This window comes from Vanessa tameamea, chromosome Z (genome assembly GCF_037043105.1).
Source record: "Vanessa tameamea isolate UH-Manoa-2023 chromosome Z, ilVanTame1 primary haplotype, whole genome shotgun sequence".
Lineage (NCBI taxonomy): Eukaryota > Metazoa > Arthropoda > Insecta > Lepidoptera > Nymphalidae > Vanessa > Vanessa tameamea.
In genome coordinates this window covers 5,162,302-5,189,689 of record NC_087341.1, presented here as the reverse complement: position 1 = coordinate 5,189,689, position 27,388 = coordinate 5,162,302, and the positions used below count along the sequence as shown (strand labels likewise).

The 27,388-nt window shown below is 31.1% G+C and overlaps 2 protein-coding genes across 3 annotated transcripts in view; one reads left to right on the top strand and one right to left on the bottom strand.

Annotated features, from left to right (window-relative positions):
• Positions 1-27,388, top strand: part of LOC113404244 (protein phosphatase 1 regulatory subunit 12A) — a 538,461-nt gene that overhangs the window by 301,510 nt on the left and 209,563 nt on the right. The gene's annotated exons all lie outside the window — the stretch shown is intronic.
• On the bottom strand, positions 112-26,908 carry LOC113404237 (LIM/homeobox protein Lhx2-like). Of its 2 annotated transcripts, none has more exons than XM_026645085.2 (7): positions 26,791-26,908; positions 14,922-15,150; positions 14,157-14,291; positions 11,860-12,096; positions 10,003-10,154; positions 1,024-1,259; positions 112-604 (listed from the first exon to the last, which is right to left on the bottom strand). In XM_026645085.2, exons 2-7 carry the CDS (start codon positions 15,002-15,004, stop codon positions 362-364), a joined length of 1,086 nt encoding a protein of 361 aa, XP_026500870.1. In that variant the 5' UTR covers positions 15,005-15,150; positions 26,791-26,908; the 3' UTR covers positions 112-361. The 2 variants fall into 2 exon arrangements, with proteins under 2 accessions (XP_026500870.1, XP_064076533.1); XM_064220463.1 differs by lacking the exon at positions 26,791-26,908 and adding an exon at positions 23,531-23,716.

Genomic DNA, 27,388 nt, shown 5'->3' with positions numbered 1-27,388 from the left:
TTCCGGAACACTTGTAATATTATTCGAGTTTAACTAGCGCGATATATGTATTAGTAGTTAGAGTAAATTACGTTTTTTTTTTAATAAATATTTTATTTTATTTTCATTCAGAAAAAAATTATTAAAACCAGATAAAATAAATAACATTTTAGTTTCGTAATGTTAGGCAGTCGAAGTACAAAGAATTATATTATAGTAGAAAAAATACTTTCTATAGCTACATCGCGGATAAGTACCTCAATTTTATATATTTTTAAATCGTACAAACATATTATTAAAACCAATACAAGCCTCATTTTAAGATAACGATGCTGAACGAAAGAAACACACCTGGACCACAAGCTGCTTTTTAACTTGACCGTCAATACATGTCGCTGAAGCTCATAGGATGTGGAGTGTGAACCCTGATATCCTCCATCGGTTGTAATGCTTCAGACATTATCAGGGCACCTGGTGGAACATTCGGCGGAGGCCCGGCACCACCGACCAGGCTCCCGTTCGAGGTATGTGCAGAATTACCATTCGGCGTCATCGGTCCATGTTGATTTGATTCTTGCCTCATCATATTACGGCGCCATTTCGCACGAGCGTTTTGAAACCAAACCTATTAAGAGATAAATGATCATTATAAAATAATAAAACTTAACAATGTTTTTAGAGAAACAATTTAAATTCCAAGTGAACGGACTTTAGGTATTTTTATTGACTCTAATTTAATTGTATATTATTATTTTCGTTAAAAACTAAATAATTATAATTATGCAGTTCGTTGGTCCAGTTGCTGATTATAGAGCAGCAGATTCCGAGATTTTGGAATAAAATCTGGTTAGTAGGTATTATCAAGATAGAAAAGCCTAATTTGGTTTGGAAGATGAAAAACTAGGGAACATACCTAAAATATCCTGAGCTACGCTCGATCTTTATATTGAGGGTTTTTATTTTGATCTTATGATATCTGAGTTACCTCTCACAGACATAGATAGAGCCGTTAAAATAAAACCATTGTATAAACTATTTACTAACTTGTAACACCCTCTTAGATAGGCCAGTTTTATGGGCGAGTTGCTTGAGATCCTTGGCATCCGGGTTTTGATTTATTGCAAAATAAGACTTCATTGTCCGTAGCTGATGGTGTTTGAAGCTGGTACGCATGCGTTTAGTGCGTTGAGTGTGGCTCGAAACGCTGCCTGGCGACGCCACTGAGGAATCGTAAGCGAGTGATTCCATTGACGAGGAAAGATCACCGCGATGAAGTATCTCTAAAATAAAATATATTATATAATAATGAAAATAATAAGATTTTATTTAACCAATAAAACAATATAAAATTAATAATAAAATCAAATTATCATCATCGTGTTCGTATGGATTACCGCAAAACGCCAGTAATTTACCTAACAGCATATTAATTATATTTATAATTAATTTAGCCAGCGGTACTCATATAGCGGCCACATCATCGATTTCCGAATTAATAGGTCCGATTGCCTTGAAATAGTTATACTTATAGTTAGTTATAGTTGTTATAGTTATTCGTTTCGCGATTTAGACGGTCACTGAGAAATTGATTTTTCTTTTGCGAATTTCAATTTTAAATTTTACGCTTATGAGGTCGGGACAGTCAGCTAGTTTGATTATAACTGCTTCATTTGCACAAAAATTATAGTAAAAACAGCAAAATTGCGGATAGAATAAAATAAAATCAATAATATTTCAGTTTTATTGAGGTAGTTCGTTTATAGTCCATATCTATATTAAAGAATATTACTAATATTTATTGATACACGAACGCTTTGATATATATCTATATCAAAGCGTATATATATATATATATCAAAGCGTTCGTATAATATATTTATATTTATTTATAGTAATCTTACAGTATTGGTAGGTGTATGGATGACCTGATGGTAAGTGGTCTCCACTGCCCATAAACAACATCGTCAAAGCGATGTGAACCTTTTCACCACCAACCAACCATAACCTAGATCTTTTATTTTTAAAATAAATTTAAAAATAAAAGATCTAGGTTATGGTTGGTTGGTTTTTTTATTTGTTTATTATTATTAAGATATTCATAATTAATATGTTACGGTCTTATTATGATTTTAGTTATAAATGGAAACTTTAATAGAATTGTACTAATTTTATGTTACAGTTTTAAGAATTAGTTGTAATGTATGGTTTCCAATTAAAATAAAATCTATGTATAATATATCTTGGGAGCTAAGATGTTATGTCACTTGTACCTGTAGTGATAAAATTAAGAGCTAAGCTTAATAAAGTGGCGCCCTAGGTTTTCAAGCTAAAATCGTTACATCAGTATGGTTTTTTTTTCAGTTTCAATCAAGGACAAGTTACTTTTTATGCGTTCAATGTATATTAACAACTTGTTTCATAAAGGAAAAAATTATAAGAAAACCTGTATATTAACAAACCACGCATCTCAGCAGCGTGGTAGAATTAGGTCCATACCCCAAATAGAGATATCTCAGCCCAGCAGTTGAACGGGTTGTTTACTTATTATTTAAAATACATATCATCGTTTACCGTATGACAAATCATTAAATATTTCGCCACGATTTGTCTTCATTGTTCGCGTGTATTTATTAACTATAAAAATATATATATTGAAAACGATGTAACCGTAAGAATCAGGTAAGCGATGCAGTTTGAATTGTAAATTATATAAAATACGTAGAAATTGTTATGAATGTACTTTGTTCGTATTTCATTTTAATATTTCTATTGAAAACTATTGACTTTCTATGATCGGATTTTACCTGAATGCTATTTTGTTCCTTACTATAGATACCTTAGAATTCCTTACAAATTGCAAAACTACTTCAACCCATTCGAAAGACTTAATACAAGTAGTCATTAAATTTTCTCATCATAATATTCATTCCACCAATTAAGAGCGATTTCTTATACAGGTAAAGAGATATAATAAAAAAAATTAAAAAAATATATAAATAATTTAATTATTAGTTTGTTTTCAATTGTTTATGTTATTTTATTGCCTTAAAAAGTAATTAATTGTGCAATTTTTTTTAGTTATAAAACGTTTTTGAAGATTTTGAAGATTCGGAACTTCCGTTCCGAAGTCATTTCTCGTCTAAAATTCTCCTGACCGTAGGCTACACTGAGAAATCTCACCACGATTGCCCTTCAAAGATTTAGGATTTAATTAGAAATGGATGAATGAATAACTCTCAATATTCTTATCTAGGCTGTATCTAAAACTCTTCTGTCGTATAGCCCTTCAAAATCATACAGAGATTTTTTACTAAGCTTAAGCACCTACATTCCGCATCGCGTAATTTTTTTACTACGTAAGTTTAATTCAAGGACGCTTACACGTATATGATAACAAGTAAAAATAAAACTACGCGTTTTATATTGCAGACCACAGAGCCTTTATAATTTCTGCAGCAGTTCACCACAAATTCAACATCAAAAATTAGAAATTTTCAAGCAAAAAATATTAGTACACCTTATCTCCGGTAGTCTAAGCCACATCCTAAAGTTTTTCTGTCATTGGTGACAGGGATGCCACGGACTAGTGATGCTACTGATTGTAGTTCCGCTTGCGGTCTGGGGAAATTGCATTCAATTCTTATTTTTCTACGTCCAGATTTTTTTATGGCATAAATAGACGGGTAAGCGGTCCACCTAATGGTAAGTAGCCACCACCGCTCATAGACATCGGTGCCGTATAAATGTTACCATTCCTTACATCGCTGATGCGCCTGTACGTATAGTTACTCTGACTTATTGCCCATTTAAACTGGAAGATAAAAAAACTTACACAAAACCTTACAACCAAGTTTTCATAGATAACCTTAACTACATTTAAGATTTTCTATAATCGTATTAGTTAATATTGAAACGATTTTATCAATTATTTCATAATCTCCCACTGGACCTATGACCAAGCCTACAGGAGCGATTTGATTTTCACAGTCTATATGCATGTATGTTCATCTTTTACCGAATATCTTCATACTCAGTTTTCCGATATCTATATGCAATAATGTCAAACTAAATTCAATATTTAGTTTGACTTCTGGAGGAAGTAAAAATATATTCTATTATTATTTATTACTACTTTTAAAAGAGTCATGTTTCGTATTTATTTAAAGAACTTCATTTAATAATACGCTATACGAAATTAAATTACAATTTATATTGTGACGTTAATTATAATATTTTACAGAAAGTAAAACATAAACATTGCATCTCGAATTTCTTTAATTTCGTAACATTATATTCGATTTGCATAATTTTTATATGAAATACTTATGTAATAAATCTTCGTCATTAAGACTTTTACTGTGAATTAAAGTAATTAACGTGAGATATCTCATTATTATTATGTTAATATAGTTGTTGCCCGCGGCTTAGCTCGCGTTTTAGGGGTTGGTTTTTGGGTTAGACAGAAAACGTAGTCTATGTCCTTCCTTGTAGTTCAAGTTTGCTTCATACCAAATTTCATCAAATTCGGTTCATTGGTTTCGCAGTAAAAGAGCGACAGACAGACAGACAGAGTTATTTTAATATTATTATGTATAGAAGTATAGATTATACGAAAATTTCTTAAACATTTTATTTGCTTTAATACAAACGACAAGAAAGATTTAAAAAAAAAATAGAGAATGACAAAACAATTCATTACATTTTATTGTATCTTAGAAATAAGATTGGAAAAAAATGTTCGAACCTGCGAATTCATACACGTTTAAATCATTTTTTTTAATAATGATAATGATCTAATTGCAGCCACTGGCCTAACAAAAATATTACAAAAATATGTTAATTAAATATTCGACAGCTACAAGGATGTCCAAGCAAATAACACACAATGATTAATGTTTAGATAATTGTAAGTTTTGATCGATACGATAGCGCCATAGATGTCGGTTAGGAAACCCAGTGGCTTTTAATTTATGAATTTCTCGCCCCAAGCACTTGGGTGGTTGCGGTTATGCGCGCCGGTGCAAGAAGAGCTAATTATTTATAATTAAATATTACAAAAGTTGTTTTGTTAATTTACCGCCCTGTTTGAGAGACAGCTTAAAATAAATATTTCCGTTAAGTTTGTTCTCAGATTTTTTTTTTTTTTCGTTTTTATATAACAAGATATATTTTATTTTAGTAGGGGTTATTATCGTTGTTTACGTTATTAATAGTTTTTAAATAATACTCTTTTGTGATAAATTATTTATTCTTTTTTGGACGTGCTTTAAAAAAAAACAATTTTGTTAAATTTTAACTAAACAAATAATATAATATAATCACTAGACAGTAAATATAAACTTAAACTGAATTAAATTCAACGGCTAATAAATAAATGACGCATTGAATATCCAAAACATATTTTCGATCATTAAAATAAAAAGACGTAAATTCGAGTGGAAAAAGATCTTACATGCTGCTATCTCAAGCAGTTGCTCTCAGCATTAACTGTCCAGATTTTATTGACAGAATTAACATGTTACCGACTTTACTTCAAACCGTTCTTTTTTCTCTCGAAAACCCAGTAATAAAGCATCGCGGTCGTAAAGGCTTCGATATTAACGATTGGTTATAAAAAAATAAAGGAGCCGTACGGGAATACGTGTTTTATTGCACAGATAGGCGCCGCGGTATGTGGTACAAGAAATAAAACAATTATTTAATATTCAACGAACGTTATTGAAACTATTATGTGTATTTTTAAACGAAAACATTTTAAAGAGTCGAGGGTATAAACGGATAATGCGAAGGCAAAACCATAACAACAACTATCGAATAAATGGAAACTTCAAACAAAAATACAATAAATTTTGTGAATGTGAATTAATACGTAAATTTTCGTATTGAGTGCGTATCGTATATAATATATTGTATTATGTAATGTAGAAGAAAAATACAAAATGAGGCATACAAAATATTTACTGTTTTGATTTTATTTGTACAAGAACATTAACAGCCTGTTAATTTCCCACTGCTGGGCTAAGACCTTTGAGAAAAGGTTTAAAGCATATTCGACCACGCTGCTCCGATGCCGTTTGGTGGATACACATGTGGCAGAATTTCACGATGTTTATCTTCACCGACGAGCACGAGATGAATTATAAACACAAATTAAGCACATGAAAATTCAATAGTTCTTGCCTAGGTTTGAACCCGCAATCATCGGTTAAGATGCACGCGATCTAACAACTGGGCCATCTCGGCTCCTTCTGCCTTTGCACAAGCATCTTGGTATATTTTAAGTCGCTTAATTCTTTTACTTACGACACATACAATAATAAAATTTTGGTAGACCTTGTAAAACGATACTGATGTGAAACGAAAGCTGCCAGTTTACCTAATTCTATATTTCTACATCTAGTGTTTTTGTATATATAAAAGTATTGAATATTCTTAGGGTCTCCGATCAGCAATACTATATCGAGAAAAAATACTTTCCTAAGCAACAATTATTTAAGCAATAATTATATTTTAAAACAAAAGAACAACTATTTGAATTTTAAACGAATAATTCAATATTACATATTCAATCCATTATTTGTTTATTACTTTTTAAATCTAAGTATAAAATGTTCGAAATCTGGCTAGCTTTTATATTTATACAAGATTAGTAAAATGAATATGTTGTTCTCATCACTTACTTTTTATAGAAGCTAGATAAATTAAGAGACTGAAGTTACATTCGGTCGGTGCTTTTGCCCCCGTTCATAGTAAATCCGTCGCTTGGTCGGAATGCCGCTTATCTCAAACCAACTATCTGACGACATCTTACCAATAAAGATGTTAGCCTGCATTGAGTAATAAATACCTAAGTAGTAGGTGTCGAATACTGACATCTCGCCTGACTGACGGTTTTCATAAACATATGTTTACAGAATCTATTTTAAATGAGCGATTAGAGGTGAATTTTAATTATTATTATCATATCATTTATTATTATTATATTCCAATCGAATTCGGAATGAAGATAAACAAACCTTAAATTTACGTTTTTCATGCTATTTGCTAATAACTCTGCTATATTGTGCACTGCTAAGAGTTTATGATTAATATATCCTTATTTATGATACAACAATATTACACGTAACCACGTATATACACTTTAATTTTATTTCCAATATTCCGATAAAAGTTTCGTCGACGTTCAAAATGTATTTTTTTCGCAAATCGATAGTGAATATCATAGATTAATTAAGCTCTCGACCAATGATATCGCGTCGATTTGCTATCAAATGTTTATTTGACTTTTCTCTTATGGTTGGAATAGAGTATAAGAAATCTAGTGCGTTACGTTAAGTGCATCTAAAGAAGTTTTGTATATTCATAACTTAAATTACTATAAGTGATATAACAGTGTGAGCGCTAATCTTAAATCAAAATTAAGTTTCCGGAGCGCTCGACGCGGCTTTTTCTACGGCAGGTGATAGTTCGGGAACATTTAGGGCAACATATAAACGATTCACTTTTGAAGCCAGTTTAATTTAAGTGATGCCCTTGTTTACTATTCTAAGTTTGTTTTTATTGTAGGGATTGTTTTAGCGGCTTTTTAACTTGACCATTAATTTTTAATTAACCTTTTGGACGCTCGTATTACCATGATTAATGCGTTATACGTAAAGTTTGTTTTTATTGAATGCATCAGGGTTATACATTTGACTAATGGTACATGTTTTGTTATTCAAATGTGTTTAAATATTTAATATTAATATTTATACTTATGAACATGCAATTTTTTTTTCTACGTTTGAAACAAGAATTAATTTTTATAGACGATAGTTTTTTGCTTTGAAAAAGTTATTTCGAATTTTATTTCATGCCTTAAACAGTATAAGGAGATAACGGCTTTTAAAATCTTTCATTGAATATTAATGAATTATTGACATTGGACATAAATTACTTGCCAATATGTTCATTCACGATAGACCATACTTAGTTTATCATCAACTAACATCTCGAAGCAAATGTTTCAAGCGAACACATTATAATGCTTATTTATGTTTTCTAATATCAAAAAAAAAACTAGCATTGACTTTACTAAGTGCCGCTTACCTCAGTATACGATAACTAGAAGTTTAGATTCGATAATCAAAAATCGAGTTTATTAATGAAAAATTAAAATTCAAATTCCTTTAAATTTTCACTTTAACGCATGCTCAGTTTTGTTCATGATTGGGTTTTAGATAAGCAACAGAACGACGCTCCACGCGATGCCGTTTTTTTTAATTGAAAGAAATTTATTAATTAAAAAATATAATTTGAATTTACATTAAACAGTTTGTCGAATATGTGTGTAGTGTCAGCGTTAATACTTTGTATTGAAAGAGAAATTGACGTGTTTTTTTTAATTGATTTGAATCTAAATACGATTCAATGCCATTAATCTTTCGGTTATTTAAAGAAAAACAGATATACAAATTTATAAAAAAATATATAATTCAAGAAATTTTGTATATATTATTGTAAGTAATAACGAAAAGAAAAGTGACTTTCTTAATCGATTAAATGTTTTTTTATAAAAATAATAGCCAAATTAAATAAACTGTTCGATTATTGCCATTTTATTATTCGATTTTATTTAAACGTAGACGTTACTTTAAATAAAAAATCTAAATCGGAACAATAATTAATTTATATTTTTACATGCAGAATCGAGATTAGGTTTCAAGCGAACATCGAATGAGTGACTTTTCAATGATCAATATTTCGATTATCGATAAGGCACGTAACATTTTCAAGAGTCCTTAGTTCCCATTATCGATGTCACGCGCGCGTCTCTAGTGGTGCTGTTTGCCAACATGGCGAATTACTTGGCGGGAAAATACTAATTGATAATCAGAAGTGGCGTACAATAAAAACAAGCGTATAATCTTTATCAGATACATCTTTATCGGATGCATATTATATATATTACGTTTGATTTATTCAATACTCGATACTTAAAAGTATTTAATTATTTTTTTAACATTAAAATAATTTTAAACATGTCATTTCGAACGCTAATGAAACAATCACGAAATCAAACCAGTCCCTAAAATTAAAAACATATTATTGTAGCTATTCTTTACTTCGTATAAGAACTTTTCATAAAGTTAATGATTAATATTTTAAAACGCACGTGGATGTTGCGATGTGAAAAAATCGACGCCTCATTTATCGCTAGCAAACTTTGTGGCCGCAATAAATATAAACTATCGATACCTACGTCTAAACTTTGTGTGTTCGACGAGAAAAATAACGAAGTGTCATTCCATAGTCCATTCAGACTAGCACCATGATTAATCGGGTCGAGAAGTCACACAACCTGAATTCACCTCAATGAGTGCCTCGCATTTCGACGCCATAAAGAATAATCCAGACGGCCGACCTCAGCCGCGGGTCCAATGTATCCAACCACGTTTTTCCTACTCCAACTTACGAAGCTACCGTGCGCGAAAAGGAGACAAAAACAGTTTTAAGAGCGCGTCGTCTATTCATTAGTTGTGATTACGGCCGAGTCGGGATGAATTGACATCTGGGACGCCCGCGCGGAGAACCCGTCCTCGTGCTTTCCTCCAGAGGTTTTTGCTTAATTTTAAGCGACCGTCGTTTTGGATGAAATATGTAACTTATATTCTCCCAGTCCGCTAAAGTTTCAATGCCACCGTTCTTCGTCGTAGAAAATAGTTTGCAAAATATCTTGGGCCAAATGCTTAGTAAACGCGTCCGTATAAGTCGCTAGCGGTACATCACAGGGAAATATTGAAACATAATTCAAAGGGAAGCGGGTGGTTGAAGGCATTCTTTTGCGACGAAGCGAAGCTAGGGAAAGTAAATGGGCTTTTTATAAGCGCTTTCCAAGTCGGATGGGAAAAATAATTAAGAGGCTGACAATTTTTAATTACATTGACTTAGATCAGTTTAAATCAAATTCGCCTTGTAAAGTTGAATTCGCAAAGAGCAGCGTTCCGTCGACGGAAATAAAATATGGTATTTTTTGTCTCTTACCTAGAGCCGTGCTAGCCATCCTCATCGTCTGGATTTGCATGTCCTCTGGTGAACCCTGAGGTAGTTTTCTCTTTCTTGGTCGACCCTTTTGACTCGGCCCACCGGTATAATATTGATTTGGTGAATCGCCCTCAATGTGCAAATCTTGACACCTAAATAACAAAATAGATAACTGTACTTCACTTAAGAAACGAAATATATAAATGAAATATTCATAGAATTATAAATCAACATTAGATATTTCCTTTGCAGAACGCATTCTTCTTCTTCAATCATATACAAAAAAAAATATACTTCTCGACATAAAATCAGTACTTAATAGAAAACATACAGTTATTTTTAATAACATTTATTTGGTAGTTTATTTCGTTTTTATAACAAAATAGATTTTAACACGTATAGTTCTCACTACCGAATTTTAAATTATTTCAATTCGTAAACTGATTTAGAATTAAAAATATTCCTATAAAGTGAACGTAAATTAACTATATAAGTAATTTCAATTACATATATTAATGTTCATAAAAACAGACGCCACTGTTGATTAACTAAATGATAATAATTAATTCAGATATATTTATACTTCGAACAGGGCGCTGGACGTAATGTTTTTAATATGGTAATCGTGTAATATACTCACTTATAGTAATTTGTTACTTCGGAACAAATTATACCTAAGTACCCAAAGGTAATGAACTATTTGAAATGTTTCTGTATAATTTTAAATACTATGCTGCTATCGTGAACAAATGCAAATGAGTAAAGACGTATCACTTTGAATTTTACTCACATCAGATATAAAGTGCTTAGGGATAAGTTGATGGTGTAACTTTTTCAATAAATCAAATTAAATAATGTTATTATATATAGTTTTGTGTGTTTGTTTGGGAAGAAATTGTGATCGACATAATCATAGTATGAAAATTATGAAATTAATTTTAAAGACGCTTCAACGTGTTATATAATACTCGTAACACTTTTAGGTAATGTTTTCGTTTTGCCAGAGGAGTTTTCTTTCAGGAACGCGGCTTCGCTTTGAGCATACACAAGTATGTTTGTTTGGAAAGGAGGTGAACTCGGTCGGATAACTCGGTCTCTCTTATACAATGAGATCACCTAGGCGTCCCCGCTCCGTTTTTTTTTTTTTTACTATTCTGTGAAAGCTCTAAATCAGGTCTCGCCTCCAACTATGCTCATGTATTTATTTAGTTTTTCATACATAATCGAGAGATATGAGGAAATAAAATTAAACAGCCAAACAGTGCAAATATTCGTTTATATTTCCGAAGCAGTTTTTTGTTGTGTTGGCAATCAAAACATTTCAGATTAAGTTTGAAAATCTCTAATTAATTAATCTCTGCTTTGTTTCGCTGCTGGTGTAAGTTATGATTATTATTTTCACTCAGATTGTGATTCAACGGCAGAATGTGGCTAGAATCCTTGACATTATTCCACGCGGTCATCTTTCGTACTTTTTTTATTAATATTTGTTTTAATTTTTCATTCTTTTGTTATTTTCAAAAATAATTTTGTATACACTGCTATACTACTTTCATATACTGAATGAACAAAAAAAAATACCAAAAAAACTGATAGATATGGAAAAGAAGATGCAGATAGAATAATTCTGCAGAGTTTTTCTTTTTTTAATTATTTTGACTCCTCGTCAATAGATAAATTTAAAACACCATCGGGATCTTACTGGGCACTGAGGCACTGACTTCTATGGTAAGAGATTTACAAATAAGATTTATTTATCAATGAATTATATTCTACATAATTAAAAATATAGTTTGACATTATTCAATTCCATGGCTATCAAAAAAAAAAAAAAACAAATGTCACAAAAATTCTCACCTGTAAACATTTGTCATGTCCTCTTCACAGTATTCGTCCATACAGGCGCTATCGTAATGCGGCCTGCAGTATATCAGGCCGTTTCTCATACCGAAGACATCACCCTTTGAAAGCAACGTACCACAGGCGATGCACGTGAAGCAGGTAAGGTGGAACACCATGTCTCGCGCCCTCATCACGAGTTCGTTGGCGGTGATACCGTTACCACACCGCGCACACCGCTTCACGCAAAAAAGTCTGCAACAAAGTCTGACTTTGTTTTGAGAGCTTAGAGATATTTTATACAATAGTAGTTGTACTTCTTATTATTAAAATGTTATTTTATTTAAAGAATAATATTTGAAATATTTTTTTAATTAACTCATGAAGTAAATTCTGGATACATCGTAACGTAGATTCTTCAAAAACAGTAATGTAGTGTTTGAATTATAATAGTTTTAATGCTCTGTGGCTTGTCAAATTATTGACATATTTTTCAAATCATGCGATAGTTTTCAATTATACCATATGCTGGCTACGAAGGGGCCTAACAAGCCACAAGGGGCAGGATGTTTGACAAATCATGTCAAGTTGGACTCTCTTATGTCAAAATTCATACAACCCTCGATTCATGACGTCAACACACCTGTTATTATTGTTGATAAGAATTTTTTATCTCCCTCGTTCTTTATTTAGAAATAATGAAAAAAATTAAACTTATTATTTGTAAATAGTAACAAAGATAATAAATTCTATTAAAGTAACCATTTACTTTACTATTTTATATTTCAGTTAGATTCAGTAAAGTGTTTTATTGTATCCGCCCAAAGTATATAAATATTGCTGACAGGACCAGCCATTTTCACCTGAGTTTGTCACGTCATTAAATATTGTTATATAGAAATACAAAACACCGACAGCATAATTGCTTATAAATAAAAAATAAAAAAGCAAAAATTTTTATGTCTTGGAGAAGTTTGTCAAACGAAAAACGACCTATTCACAACTGGATACGATCCATAATGGAAAAACAAAGTGACTCGACGATTTTAGAGTTACCTACTCGTATACCTAAGCATAACACTCGAGCGCTTAGCTCAAACAAAACTTGCGCATATTGACGCACAAACAGATGCATAATGTATTTAGTTGGACAGGTGTGTGAACCAAACAAGTGTGCTGGATCTTGAGTGACGTGGATACACCGCCCCCTTAAGTGCATCAGTTGACACCTGACAACTGTCGCTATGCCCACTGAATTCAGAAATATTTATTGCACTCTACCTTCATGAGTCATTTTTTTGACAATTACACTAACAATTATTTAATTATCATCGGGTTAAATAATCGTTTTTTTTTTTCAAATTATATATGTCAAATATATTTTTCAAGATATTACAATCATTTTCAGAATAATTATTTTTTAATTTTTTTTATAATTTAAAGATGAATGAATGAAAATAAGCTAATTAATTAATAATAACCTAACATTATAATTATTAAATTAAACGTTCATCGTTATATTTTATACATAAAGGATATAAAACTATAACCCGAAATTTCCACACGAATATTGGCAAAACTATTACAGATATAATAATTTTGTATGAAAAATTTGTAAGATTTAACAGATTCTTCGTAAAAGTACGAAACGGTAAATATTATATTCTCTGTTTATAGATTAATTCAGACAAATCATTAAAAAGCGCATGAATTTCAAAACATTTTTATAAATGTAATCACTACCAGATTTCAACTCTGTGTTTTGTAAAGTGGTTCCAAAATATGAAATATATTCAAATATGACTCAAATAACGTATTGTAAGACGAACTAAGATATAATTGTTTATATAACCATAATAATATATAAAGCCGATGAGTTTGTTTGTTTGAACCTGTTTACTTCAGGATCTGTTAGAGAAAAGACGCAAATACCCAGGGTTGGTTGTAACCACGCATGTGAACTAGTTAATATATAAAAATAATATATCTGAAAATACCTTAATTAAAACCGTCTGAAGACACGGCAATAAATTTAAATAAAGTGAAACATTTTATAATCCATTTTAAAAATAAAATATCTGAAAATGATACAGCATATAAATGTCAGCGCTTAGCCGGTTTGATTTCGCAAGCGCAAAAAAAATTCGCTTTCGCAAAACAAAATAACGCAAGTATACAAATTGCTCGTTTTTCTAACGAAGTGTTCCATTGCAGAGACGAATAATAATAAAAAAAAAAACTTACCATTTTTTTAAAATATTTACGAATTGGTTGCTTTATTTTCAAAGTATAAAATGTTTTCTTCACATTCTTACCTATAATAGTCTTCCTTACAATATATATTTCCGTCTCTCGAAAAGCAGGTCAGCTCACTATCCAAAGGCAGACGGCATTCGCAACAGCGGAGGCAGGAGCCGTGCCATTGACGGTCCACCGCTAACAGGTAATATCTACATTAACAAATAACCCCCATTAACTAGTGCGAAATAGCCCCCTATCAAAACAAGCTACTCATTGCTAGTTTGCTCTTTACGCGGTTGCTCGTACATAATAGGTGCTCCATGTAGGTACTATATTATGATTCTTTCTTTTCAAATATAAAATAAAATATGATCGTTATAATAATGTTATTTGTTATGATTAATTAGTTAATTATTTTATTCAATAACAATATACGTCATTGTGACGTCAATCTTTGACTTATTTTTAAATATAGGGAAAAAATAAAACGATACGGTAAAGCGTTCTTAAAATACTATGACGCGAGACTTGTAAACAAATACAACTTAAAGCAACTAACTTAGATACCAAAATATCTCTGTTATGTTAGTTCATTAAATAAAAAAAAAAACAATAACCAACAGAGTGAATCGATTTATTTTTTTAATCGACAATTTTAATTATTGTAACATATATTTCAATTATTATTTTTTAAATTTGTAATTAAAAAAACAAATAAGATTTTTTCAAATTTCATAATATTGTTCATGTATTTCATTTTGGATCGCACTGAAATAATATTATAGTTCCCTACGAGTATATATAGTAACTAGAGAACGTTTTCAATATATGTAGTTCACCTGTCTTGTATCCTGCCTCCGCATCCCGCACACTCGTCTGGGGTAGCAGGCGACCCTTCTGAACTCTCTCTCTCCTTTAGCATAGTGTCGTTTTCCGTCCTGCCCTCCGGATTGGACTCTCTTTCTCAAATAACAAGGTTCATTTCCCCTTGCATCATTTTCGGGCCATTTGTTACTGACATAGCTGTGGTTGAGTTTGTCGAAGTCAGCGTGCTTTCGTATTGGGAACCTGTTAAATGATTATGCATTATTTTAAATTTAGATAATCATATTTACAATTAATAATTATGTACAATTTAAAGCGAAATTGAAAAATATAGTACAGTAAGTTAATAGAAAATATCGAAATATAATAATCTTCTCTGCTAAGCAATGAAAATTGTTATAATTGAAGTTGAGTTCAATGATCGCAACAGCATGTCCGCATGTTTCCCCGATTATTATTTGGCTCTAAATCGGTCCGTTTAAATTTCGCATGTCGGTTTTTAAAGGTCAAATAATCGCTTACAATTTTTGCACTGCCGAGCAGAGGCTAAGAACTAATTTCACATTGCTGCTCAAACATAGATTAGCGACTATCGGTGACATTTCGCCTGATACTAGGCTTCCTCAATGAGATGAATTATAAAGAAAAGTAAAACCCATCAAACACGTGGTCGCGCGGATTTAAACTCGCTATTTCCGGTTATGCTTTATATATTTATAGATAAATTATTGTCCAAAATTAGAGACAACACTACGTCAGATGTCCGTTTATTTTGTGTGTCACGGAAAAATAGATATTAGTCACTAATAAGTCGTCCTCTTTCTTATCACCTAATGTTTTGGATTAGCCACGTGTCAATCTTATATCGCGAAACTAAGTTATCAATAACCTTTAAATTTATTAACACTCATATACTTTTCGTACGTTTTTAATATTTTCATCTCAGCCGGCTTCAAATAAAATATAATTAATTGTGTTTTTGATAAGTTCCTAACCCATCGCATCTGAGCCGAGATGGCCCGGTGGTTAGAACACGTGCATATTAACCGATTGCGGGTTCAAACCCAAGCAAGCACCACTGAAATTTTATGTGGTTAATTTGGGTTTATAATTCATCTCGTGCTCGGCGGTGAAGGTAAACATCGTGAACCTGCATGTGTCTAATTTCAACGAAATTCTGCCATATATGTGTATTAGAGCAGCGTGGTTGAATAAGCTCCAAACGTTATCCACAATGGGAGAGGAGGCCTTAGCCCAGCAATGGGTACTATACTGGCTGTTACTGTTACTGTACTGTGCTTAATAATAATAAAAAAAGACTAATCATCATTAACCAATTTTATGTAAAAAGAGGTCCTATCTCAAAATACAAAACAGCATTCACGTCTACCGTCCACGCTATAAGTAAAAAATGTAAATCCATAAATTTGAATACGGAGCTATAAGTTTTCCATATACAACGCTATCTCCTGCCTCTTTAGCATATCATTTATAATTCTGCTGTGGACTGGCGCAAATCAGCATATGTAACAATGGGACATATATAGGATTCTGTAGAGGCTTATACCTGGCCGTCCCTCTTATTGGAAGACAATGGAAGCTGTTTTACGTTTTTGTTTTGTTCCCGTCTCGAGAACGGCAGTCGCGTACCTTTTAAATATAATACGATACATTAAAATCGAGTAACTAAGGAGCCTGTTTATCGATTGATGTAAACTGTGAAATAAAAACATAAAATTATATATTTACTAAACTGTTCTTTTTTTTTAATTTAGTGACTTGGTCTAAGATTTTTCTATAAGGTTTTTAAATTTCCTTATTACATTATTATTTTTTTTAAATCACGTAATCAATCATTACGTTTGCTTTCTAATTTATTAAACTCGACTTAAATACGAAATCCTTAGTCAATGTTTTATTCTTAAACGACCATAAAATAAACGTTAAATATTTCATAGACTTATGCACATTATTTTGTAAACAATAGTGACGTAGATGCTAACGAGGAGCTTTAAGGTTGTGAGTGAGAAAATTACGAGCTATAACAATGAATACTTAGTAATAGAGTTGTAGGGTTGATGACCTTAGATTCCGTGCTGATGTACAGAAACACAGAATTGTGTCTTTTCATTATTTAATTAAAATGAATCAATATTATAAATATTCTAACAGTAATAGTAGCTTGTTAAAACATTATTGTAGGAAAGTAAAAAGAAAATTTACAGATTTTTAGAATGCTAGTTGAAAAAGTTTTCATTGAAAAATTTTTTAACAATTCGAGGATTAGCTTAGCTTTGAATCCGTGGTCTACGGTTACAGTGTATGTGTTCTAACACTATCGGCTATAATAATCTATTATCTTATAAAAAAAGATATAAGATAGATATAATTTGATGAAAACTTAATCAGCTTATTATAAAGAAATAAATAGTGCCCACGCGTTACAACCTCCAGCTATTATACACAGCCATGGAGGGGGCCTCAATGCTATTTTCGTCTTCAGTAGGTAAGTTTCTAGATATGTCTAGACTATTCGACGTATAGTAATTTTACCCACATTTCAAGCCTTAATGCCTTGACATTTATAAAGTGACTAGTTCTCCGTACCGACTTCGTTCCGATAAAATTTATACAAAGTGTTTGAAATTTCTAAGAATCCTTTCTCAGGAAGCGTCTACGTCGCCAAAGGAGTGTCCATGGTAAATTTCAAGTCAATAAGATCCACAGTTTCAGTGGTAATTTGCTTATATATATATATATCAATGTAAAATTCAAGGACTAACGGTTTAACGTGCTTTCTGAATCAAAGCTTGTAAAAACCGCTAACTTCCAAACTTCGGCCTTCTACTGGAAATCGGGAATTTCGCAGAGAGAAACTCGAATACTTTTTACTCACCGGACTCCAGTTTTGAACCTAAAATCTCAGGAGGCCGGCAATTTCGCAAAGATATACTTTTGCTATACGTAGGTACCAACTGTTGGAAGATAAGTTCATTTATCCTTACAGTAACAGTGCTTTGTTTAGTTATGTGTTTTTTTTAATCTATTTTATATGGTTATTTGACTTATTTATGTAAAATATGTATCGGCATATTACTAATTTTAACAATTATATTTTAAGATACATTTAATATTTTTAAACGTATGTTGTGTTGGATTTAATAAAAATAAAATTATATAGTTATTCATATATAAAAAATAGCTATATGTAAATATGTTAGTAGTATATATTAGTAGTATTAGTAAAAAATAAATTAATATGAAAAGAGGAAAGAGGGAAGTATCTAGTAAATTTTTGAGAGCGAATATAAGATAGTCAGTTTCATTGGTTTGTTTCGTTGGTCGCAGGATAGACGAAATATTCTAAGACCGTAAACATAAGCCTTATAATAATTCATAGTAAACTTAAAGTGATCACAAAACAAGTTATTAATTTAGATATGGATATTTTTTATTTACTTTTTAATGAAGATAAATAATAATATGTTTTAGATAAATTAATATTATTATTAGCTTGAGTTATTGCACCAGGCTTTGCACTTAAATAGTGTGAATACCAATTACTAGTCCGGTGTCCCTTTTTCTAAGGAAACTTTAAATAATTATAATGTTACTGTTACTTTTATAAATAAAAAAAAATTGAAAAACCTAACCAGTTTTACAAATATATCAGATACTAATGATTTATTTTGTTAGAAAAAAATAGTTTTAGTGTGTGTGGTGTGTGACTCTGGCTGTCAATGGCTTGTTTTCTACAATGTCTAGAATATCAATATCTAGTATACAAGTATATAAATAATCATACAATGATAAAAAAAATTATTAAATAGACTGTAAAGACCAAGATTAGTTATCGACTATAACTTCCCGCCCCAATTACGAAAACCATAAAAACACACAAAAACACATCAAATTCGATCCATCAGTTTAGGAGAAATTTAATGACTTGCTCACATACAGAGGAATGATACAAGGAAGATGTGTATGTAAGTTTGAAGAAGTTAATGCTTCATTCCAGTCAAGGTCCGTTTTGCAACTCGTTATAGCTGAGTGTTATACATTTTTGTTCCCGTAAATATAAATTAGATAATATTTAGTGTCATACCTAAAATTAAAGTGGTCGGCCGCGTTTCCATTGCTTTGTATTCCACGTTAGAATTCTATTCGATTATAAAATGACGATGAAATCATAAAATTCGAATTTCAATAGCACCTACTCCGCCAAATTATCGACGCAATGATGAAACCCGGAGTGTATGCGGCTGAACAGATTAATTTAAGGATCTACGAGGGAAATTTAAATAATTATCTTTTGACGGTTCATATATTGAGTAAGGTTACAGGCTTCATTAAAACGTTACGCTTCGACCCAAAGAAGATAAACTACTTATATTCATAAACTTCAGCCAATCTGTTAAAATATAAGTAACTCAGATTTTTTTATGATGTCGTTAGGCGGACCAACAAATGGGCCACCTGATGGTAAGTGGTCACCACCGCCCATAGTCAATGGCGCTGTAAGAAATATTAGCCATTCCTTACATCACCAATGCGCCTCCAACCTTGAGAAGGTGAAAATGTTATGTCCCTTGTGCCTGTAGTTACACTGGCTCACTCATCCTTCAAACCGGAATACAACAGTACTGAGTACTTCTGTTTGTCGGTAGAATATCTGATGAGTGGGTGGTACCTACCCAGGTGGGCTTGCGCAAAGCCCTACCATCAAGTGAACTTTAAACAAATATAATGGCGTTAGTCTATATTTTAAAGCTTGTGAGTTCGTCTATTCGAATGCGCCAATCAGAAACAAGACCTCGAATTTGGGACAATCTTAGCGTGTTAACATAAAATTATGGAAAAAGACTATATTACACAACTTTGTGACTATAAGTCTGGATCTGTATGTAACAGATCCAATAGTCACAAAGTTTGTATAAGTATAAGTATTTAACTGTAACTACTATTTAATAAAAAATCAACTACTTTCTGTATATTTAAGTAATAAACTTTTAAAACATCTTTAACATTTTTCCATCGAAGTTTTGTACTGTGAGAAAATGACGTTCGAGACCAGAACCACTGAAAAGAAAACTTGTGCAGGCGCGTTGTTATGTTAAATAAAAACTAACTTTGTTACTTCTATTTAAATTTAAATTCTGAAAACTGACTCAAGGATATTCATACTGCGGATTAAATTAAAGTGTTGTATGCACGCAATGAATAAATCACACAATAAATACACGTATAGACTATTCCAATCGAAGTGGGAATAGATATAAAAAACCTTAGATTTAGAAACGTATTTCATGTGATTTGCTAATAACTCAGCTATATTGTGCACTTCTAATTGTTTATGATTAATATATATTTATTTATAATAAAACACTCTTATACTTAACTACTTATATCCACTTTAATTTTACTTCCAAAATTCCGATAACGGATTCGTCGACGTTCAAAACGCAAAAGCAAATCCATGATATCGCGTCAATTTGCTGTCAAATGTCGTTTATTTGGATTTTCTATTCTTATGAAAAAGATTATATTATTAAAGTAATAAAAGCAATACAAAAAGTACGACAACCGTCTAAGACAAAATTGTTTCTTTTAACGATCGCAACGTTAGGCAAATAATATACTTAGAGCTTATTAAATCGAAAACAATATCAAATTCCAAGTCTTATAATCAGCCTGTAAATTTCCCACTGCTGGGCTAAGGCCTCCTCTCCCGTTGAGGAGAAGGTATGGAGCATATTCCACCACGCTGCTCCAATGCGGGTTGGTGGAATACACATGTGGCAGAATTTCGTTGAAATTAGACACATGCAGGTTTCCTCACGATGTTTTCCTTCACCGCCGAGCACGAGATGAATTATAAACACAAATTAAGCACATGAAAACTCAGTGGTGCCTGCCTGGGTTTGAACCCGAAATCATCGGTTAAGATGCACGCGTTCTAACCACTGGGCCATCTCGGCTCTCTTCAAATTCCAAGTCTTAGTTAAAGTAAAAAAATATCAATACATTATCTCGTTAGTCTCGTAATTATTTTAACACTAAATTACTTTACCACGAAACGTATTGTTTTTAATATAAAATTAGTAAAAACGTTTCACCATAACAATCCTTATCTACAACGCTTATCAACTACTGTATAATAAAAATAGCGCATTCTCGTTGAAAGCATTTAAACATAAATTCCTCTCAAATCATCGACTTTGTTATTATAAAAATTAAATACAAACGATCATGGCCCACGATCATCGCTTCAAAACTTTATATAGAAACGAATAAGAATTATTTTAAACAAGGCGATGATTTTTAAGTAACACTTTTAGTTCGCGTTTAATTAAATTATTAATATAGTATTTGGGTATAATTCATAGCATTCAAGGCAGAATGCATGACGAGTTGACAGCGCCTAATAAATAATTACGTTACATTACAAATACTCCGGTTTCAATTAACTTTTAAACAAATTCCTACGCAGATATCATTAAAGAATTTTCTTCGGTTATTTATCCTGGTCAAGTAATATTTTTATAAATAAATCAAATGCTTTTTGTTAAAATAATTTAAGATTAAAGTAATAAGATGTTAGAACAATGATTTATATTATGAGTATTACCTTAACTGCGTTATAAGTTAAATAGTCGAAAGGTATTGTGAAATTTATTTAAAACAAACATACTAGACGAATTTCATGAAAATTAAAAAAAAATACCTACGATTTATTTAAGAGAGTACGAAAAAAAAATTTTTTTTTTAATATTAATGTAATTTTTCGAAGCTAAGGAAGCGTCGATGATTATTATATTTCAGAAATATATTATAAAGCGGATCGTGGATCGTTCGTTATCCTTGTAGTTAACATTATATTTTTATAATAATAAAAATGATTATAATTATAAGTGTGCGTATTCGATTTTCATGTATAAACAAACGATATATTATATTATTCTATAATTTCCGAAAACAAATGTTCTACCTTATGCACGTTTTTATATGCAACGTAAAATTAAAAGCGGTTAAATTCAATTCGGTGGAAATGGAAATTCGTACCCAGCTGTAATCTAATCGGAAACAAAACAGCTTCTAAAAATTTTATCAGCCATTGCGTTTATTAACCTAAAACTGTAAATAGTTTTATGATGGCTGTTAGTTTTGTGATAAGGCTACTCTAAAAGTGAGGTTTTAAAATTAAGAGCAATAAACATTAATTACAGAACGATTGTGTTACCCGCTAACTATAACTTAACAACGCTACGTTTAAGTTTTTTTTACATTGTTTGTTTTTTTATTATTATAAAATTTTTCTTAGCATAGTTAATGCTTGATTTGTATGACATAAATATTATATAGAGAATGTTACTTAAATTAAATACATTCCATTTAAATGTAAGTTATTCTAGACTTAACGGTATATTTGTATGGATTTGTATGCAGGTGGAAATTGCGCTAATGATACCTAAATTTTTTACCTAATAACTCCTAGAGTACCTATATATTTAAAGTACATGACTCAACTACAACATGAGCGCTAGAATATTATGTACATAAGCGGTATTTTATAAATTGTATCTCGATCCACAAAAAACAACATTTAAGATATTTAAAAATTGTTTACTAGATTTTTTTACTGTATTATTCATTGCACGTTCGCCATAACAATGCACAGATGATAAAATAAAAATTGATAACAAAATATTTCGATAATGAGAAAGCAAAAATATACATTTCTAGATATACCCACTATAAATACTCTAAATAATTATCAAAATATATATATATACAAATATGAATGCGAAATCATTTCAAGTAAACACGAGTAGAATTATTTTAAATCGGTAAATAAATATTTAATAGTTCTTTCAAACCGCTAGCGTGTAAGTTATTAATGAAAAGCGTTAATATGGAGCGAATTAATTTTTTCATCTCCATAAACTCCTAGTAGGCATTCAAATATATTTTAATATAAACACGTTTTCGAAAGGTCAATGAACTTTCGAACCGTATAGGACTTTGAATGATATTCTATTAATTATAATAAATAAAGTAATCAATGATCATTATCAGGTGATAATAAGCGTGATCGACTGCTCAACGTGAACGAAGCTAACCCAGAACTAATTAGTAGCTAAATAGTATCACCTAAGCCTTTTTTAATATAGCAAATTAATACTAAATTCACTTTAATCCATCAAAATTTAACTTTCATCATTAATACTTATGTTAAGTTAAATACTACTTATACGGTTAATACATTTAATGGAAATAAATTTTACTTTTTGCAAAAATCATGCAGCATGCGTGTACTCTATTCAGGTATTATGCAATGTTTATATAAAGTAATTTTCATTTTGAAATTATAAATTCGAAATCGTTTCTACGTTTTCTTATTCATACTATATTTAAAAACCTTTCAATATCCAATAACTACTTATAATACTCAAAATGTCTACATTATATAAAATTTACTTTATAAAATTAAAAAAGTAAAAAAGATACACTATATATATTTACTTGTTTCAAACAAATTTGATATTTATTTTAAAAGTAGGCAAATTATTCTTAACGCATTTCTCAAAGCTTAAATACTTGAATGAAACATAAGCTGACTGACCTATAAAATAAAAAACAAATTACCGTATCAGCACTTCCAATTTAGTGTAACATTTAAACACTGAATGTTTAATTGAAACAGTCGCGACCAGGTATCACGCGTAACTACATTAACTGGAAACGAGACCACTAATGCTCAGGTTCACGACAAAACGAAAACCTTTCGTTGTATACACAATATTCGAAGACGAAATTTGCAACTGCAATGCATTCGTGTCGCGAATGAGGGTAAAAAGCACGCTCCGACCCCTCTGGGCGGCTTCTCTCAGCCTCCCTGCCACCCTTCGCCACTCCCTTCGGAATACGAGCTCACACAGCATTTATTATCAAGAAAACCTAACGATATTTGAAAAGGAACCCTACCCAACTAGTACTCACTAAGTTCTCTGTATATTTTTCACCTATTTCAAAGTTACGAGAAGTTGTTTCAGACATCGTAAATATGTTTGTAGTATTATATATATGTATAATGAATTATTATTCCCTTCAATCCTTGGTCATTAACTATTATTATTATTATTATTATCTTTGCTGCAAAATTATTGTGATTTATTACGCTCGCTTGAGCTTCCGTATAGCCTTCTGATTATTTGCGTTGCGATGCTGTTATTTCCGACTATCTATGCAGATATCTGAATAGAATTAATAACAATTAATACAATATTGCTATAACGAGACTGAACTTGGAAAATCAATTCGCAACTTATTGTTCAATTTCCCTGCGGTTTCTTGAGACTGAGATAAGAGGCTGTATTATTATCATGATAATACCTTTTATATAAATGGTCAAAACAATTTATATATACAATTTATCATTTATATTCAATTTATCATTTATCTAATAAATGAATAATATATTTATCAATAAAAGCACACGTCCCTTATTAAACGGCATTTGTGAAAATAGTTTGAGAAACGAGAAATCTATCATAAGTTTTAATGGCGAAGTAACGACCAGTAATGAGACATATAATTACATAGTGGAGCGGAGATTGATTACACTTTAATAGATAGCAATTAAAAATATTGTATGAAGAAGAAATGGAACGTCCCACTTTTTGTACACACGCCGAGGAATTCTAGATTTTATTTCCTTGAATGAAACTAGATATAAACGGTTACGTGGATATAGACGTACCCATTCATATACCTAGTACCTACCTAGATTTTATCATTTAGTAGGTAAAACTTTTTCTCGACAGTCGAAGTTAGCGATTCACTAAGTTCATCATTGTCGTCGAAGTTACTACCGATAAGTTTTATTGGAATTTCGCATGAAACAAAAATGAGTACAAAAAATCCGATGACAAACGATAAGATTATATATATTTACCTATATATACAGTTCGTGTATATTTTCGATAAATTATCGAATATCGAAATAAAATTATATATTTTTTTTATATTCAAATCTGATTTTAATAAAAAATATAGGTACCTATATTAATTTATATGCATAGAAATATTATAATAATTAATAAGCATAGAAAGAAAAACCGTATCAATAATTTAGAATAAATGAGCTTAAAGTTTTTTTTTTTTTTTAATTTTTAATAATGAAATATATTCTATAATAAACATAATTAAACACTACTAAAAACCATATTATATTTTAATCGATTTATGTATATATATTTATTATATACTTAACATAAAAAAAACAATAATATATGCTTCGAAATTATTTTAAATTTAGTCACGTTTAGTCAAATTAAGAATATACATATTTATGGAAAGAAAACCGGTTAACTGTCCAATCTAATTAATACAACAAATTAGTAATTACGAATAATCTCAACGCAGTAAACTTATCTGTACAAAGATCTCCAATCGTTTAGATAATTCACGGACTTTCTAATATTAACATGTTAAAAGTTCAATATTATTAAAGATACAACGCACTACAGATACTAAACTCAAAAATAGAACACGTTCATCCCTCTCACCCCCACATGGTTACATGGAAAACCCGTTCTAATGATTAATTCAAGCGAATACCTGACGGTCTTAAGCATTTCCTCTTACACATTTATTAATACGTTTGATGAGTTGAAAAAAAAAACATAAATTTATAGCAACAGATGGCGACGTCCATTAATTAAATATGATACAAGCTTTAGATCAGACGTTGCAAAATAAGTTCAACCCATTCATACATTCATTCATAGCGAAGTGATGTACCGCAACTAATTATTATCGATAGTATTAACACGATACATCGTTAAAGCAATTAGATTGTTAAGGAGACACGAGTACCTACATTGTAATTAAAGGCCCATAAGTGTTTGTAATTACATATAGGTATCCAGTTTCTTGAATGCCTACATATACTAATTGTAAGTACTCACTGAATGTTTAAACGTACGAATCTTGTAAACGGCTATTCAGTAGACGACATAAAAATTACTTTCGCTGGTAACGATGTTGCTCGGCAAAAAATATTTATCCAAATGATTAATGAATTCTCGTCACGTGATACGACAACTTCGACGACAACAATATCAAATAATTAATTAAAATAAGATAATTTATTGAATTTGCGTATATAATAATGCCTTTGTCATTTTATCATGATTTAAGGAATAGTCTCTTTTAAAGGTAAACACACAAAGATCAAATCGAAAAATTCAACGGTCTAAACATCATAAATGCAGCGATAATATTATTCATATTATTTCACAGAAGTAAAATATTTATTTACTACTAATGGTATCTTCGATTTATCAACACATAACTAAAGCATTTATAATCTATAAAAATAAATATTAAGAAAATTTCGTCAAGAAAATCATAAAGAAAAAGTGTTATGACTAGATATACTAAAGTCATGGCATTAAAAATAGAATATTATCTCAGATTCAAAGATTAATTCTTTAATTTTTTACTCTGTATACATTTTTGATTAGAAATGCGTTAAAACGGCTTTTGAGTTCTTCAAAAGTGTTGCCATAAACTTGTTAACAAGTTGCATTCGAATACCTGTGTAAGTGTGTATAGAATTATTTAAGTGTTGCGCCGTAGGACGCGTTTGTGTAGTATTTCACGGTTAACAAAATCATAAAAATCTTTGCTTACTTTTAACCCTACTTATTTCCTGTAAATATCCAACTAACACTTATAAACAACAGGAGAAAATTGTGGCAACTACAACTTGTCCTAACTATAAGCTTGTCAAATAAAAAACGGAGCGAACTTAAACAGGTGAAAGCCACATTTACCCTTCGGTAAATAACGGGGCCAAAAATATCATAATTCAATTACCTCCTAAGTCCTGAACCAGCGCGAACTGGCAACGTCGCGTGGCGCGGTAAATTTCACCGCCAAACAGTTACAATACGCATTCAACTGTTCGAAATTTGAACACGGCACTGTTCGAGCCCGGCAGACATCTGAAGGGGCGAAGCGATGCTGCGACGTTGCCACGCCTCCACCACCGAATTCGCCAATCGCACGCCTCAACTAACCGAATGCGGTTTGGCATTCGAAATGTTCGTCGTTGTTCTTATCTCTTTCTATACCACAAAACCCCGTTTATAGCAAGCGAGATGAATTGATTATAGTCGCTTAGATCTATTTTTTGTTTTGTCACACTGTAGAGACAATAAGGACGTAACGCGCAAATGTGATGATGCGTTTTTTGAATCTAAATTCACTAGCGTAGAGTTTAAAATTGCGCTGAGAAATACTATGTTTTGATGAAATTTACTGTGATATTCTGGCGTGGAACTAAGATAAATACATCACCTCCGATGCGGTTGAACATCGATTAATACTTACCCTTAAAGGTAAACTTTGAAAATGAATTTAGATGCTTCGTGTAACGTTGATGTCGATGTACATATTTTTTTGTTTTTTTATG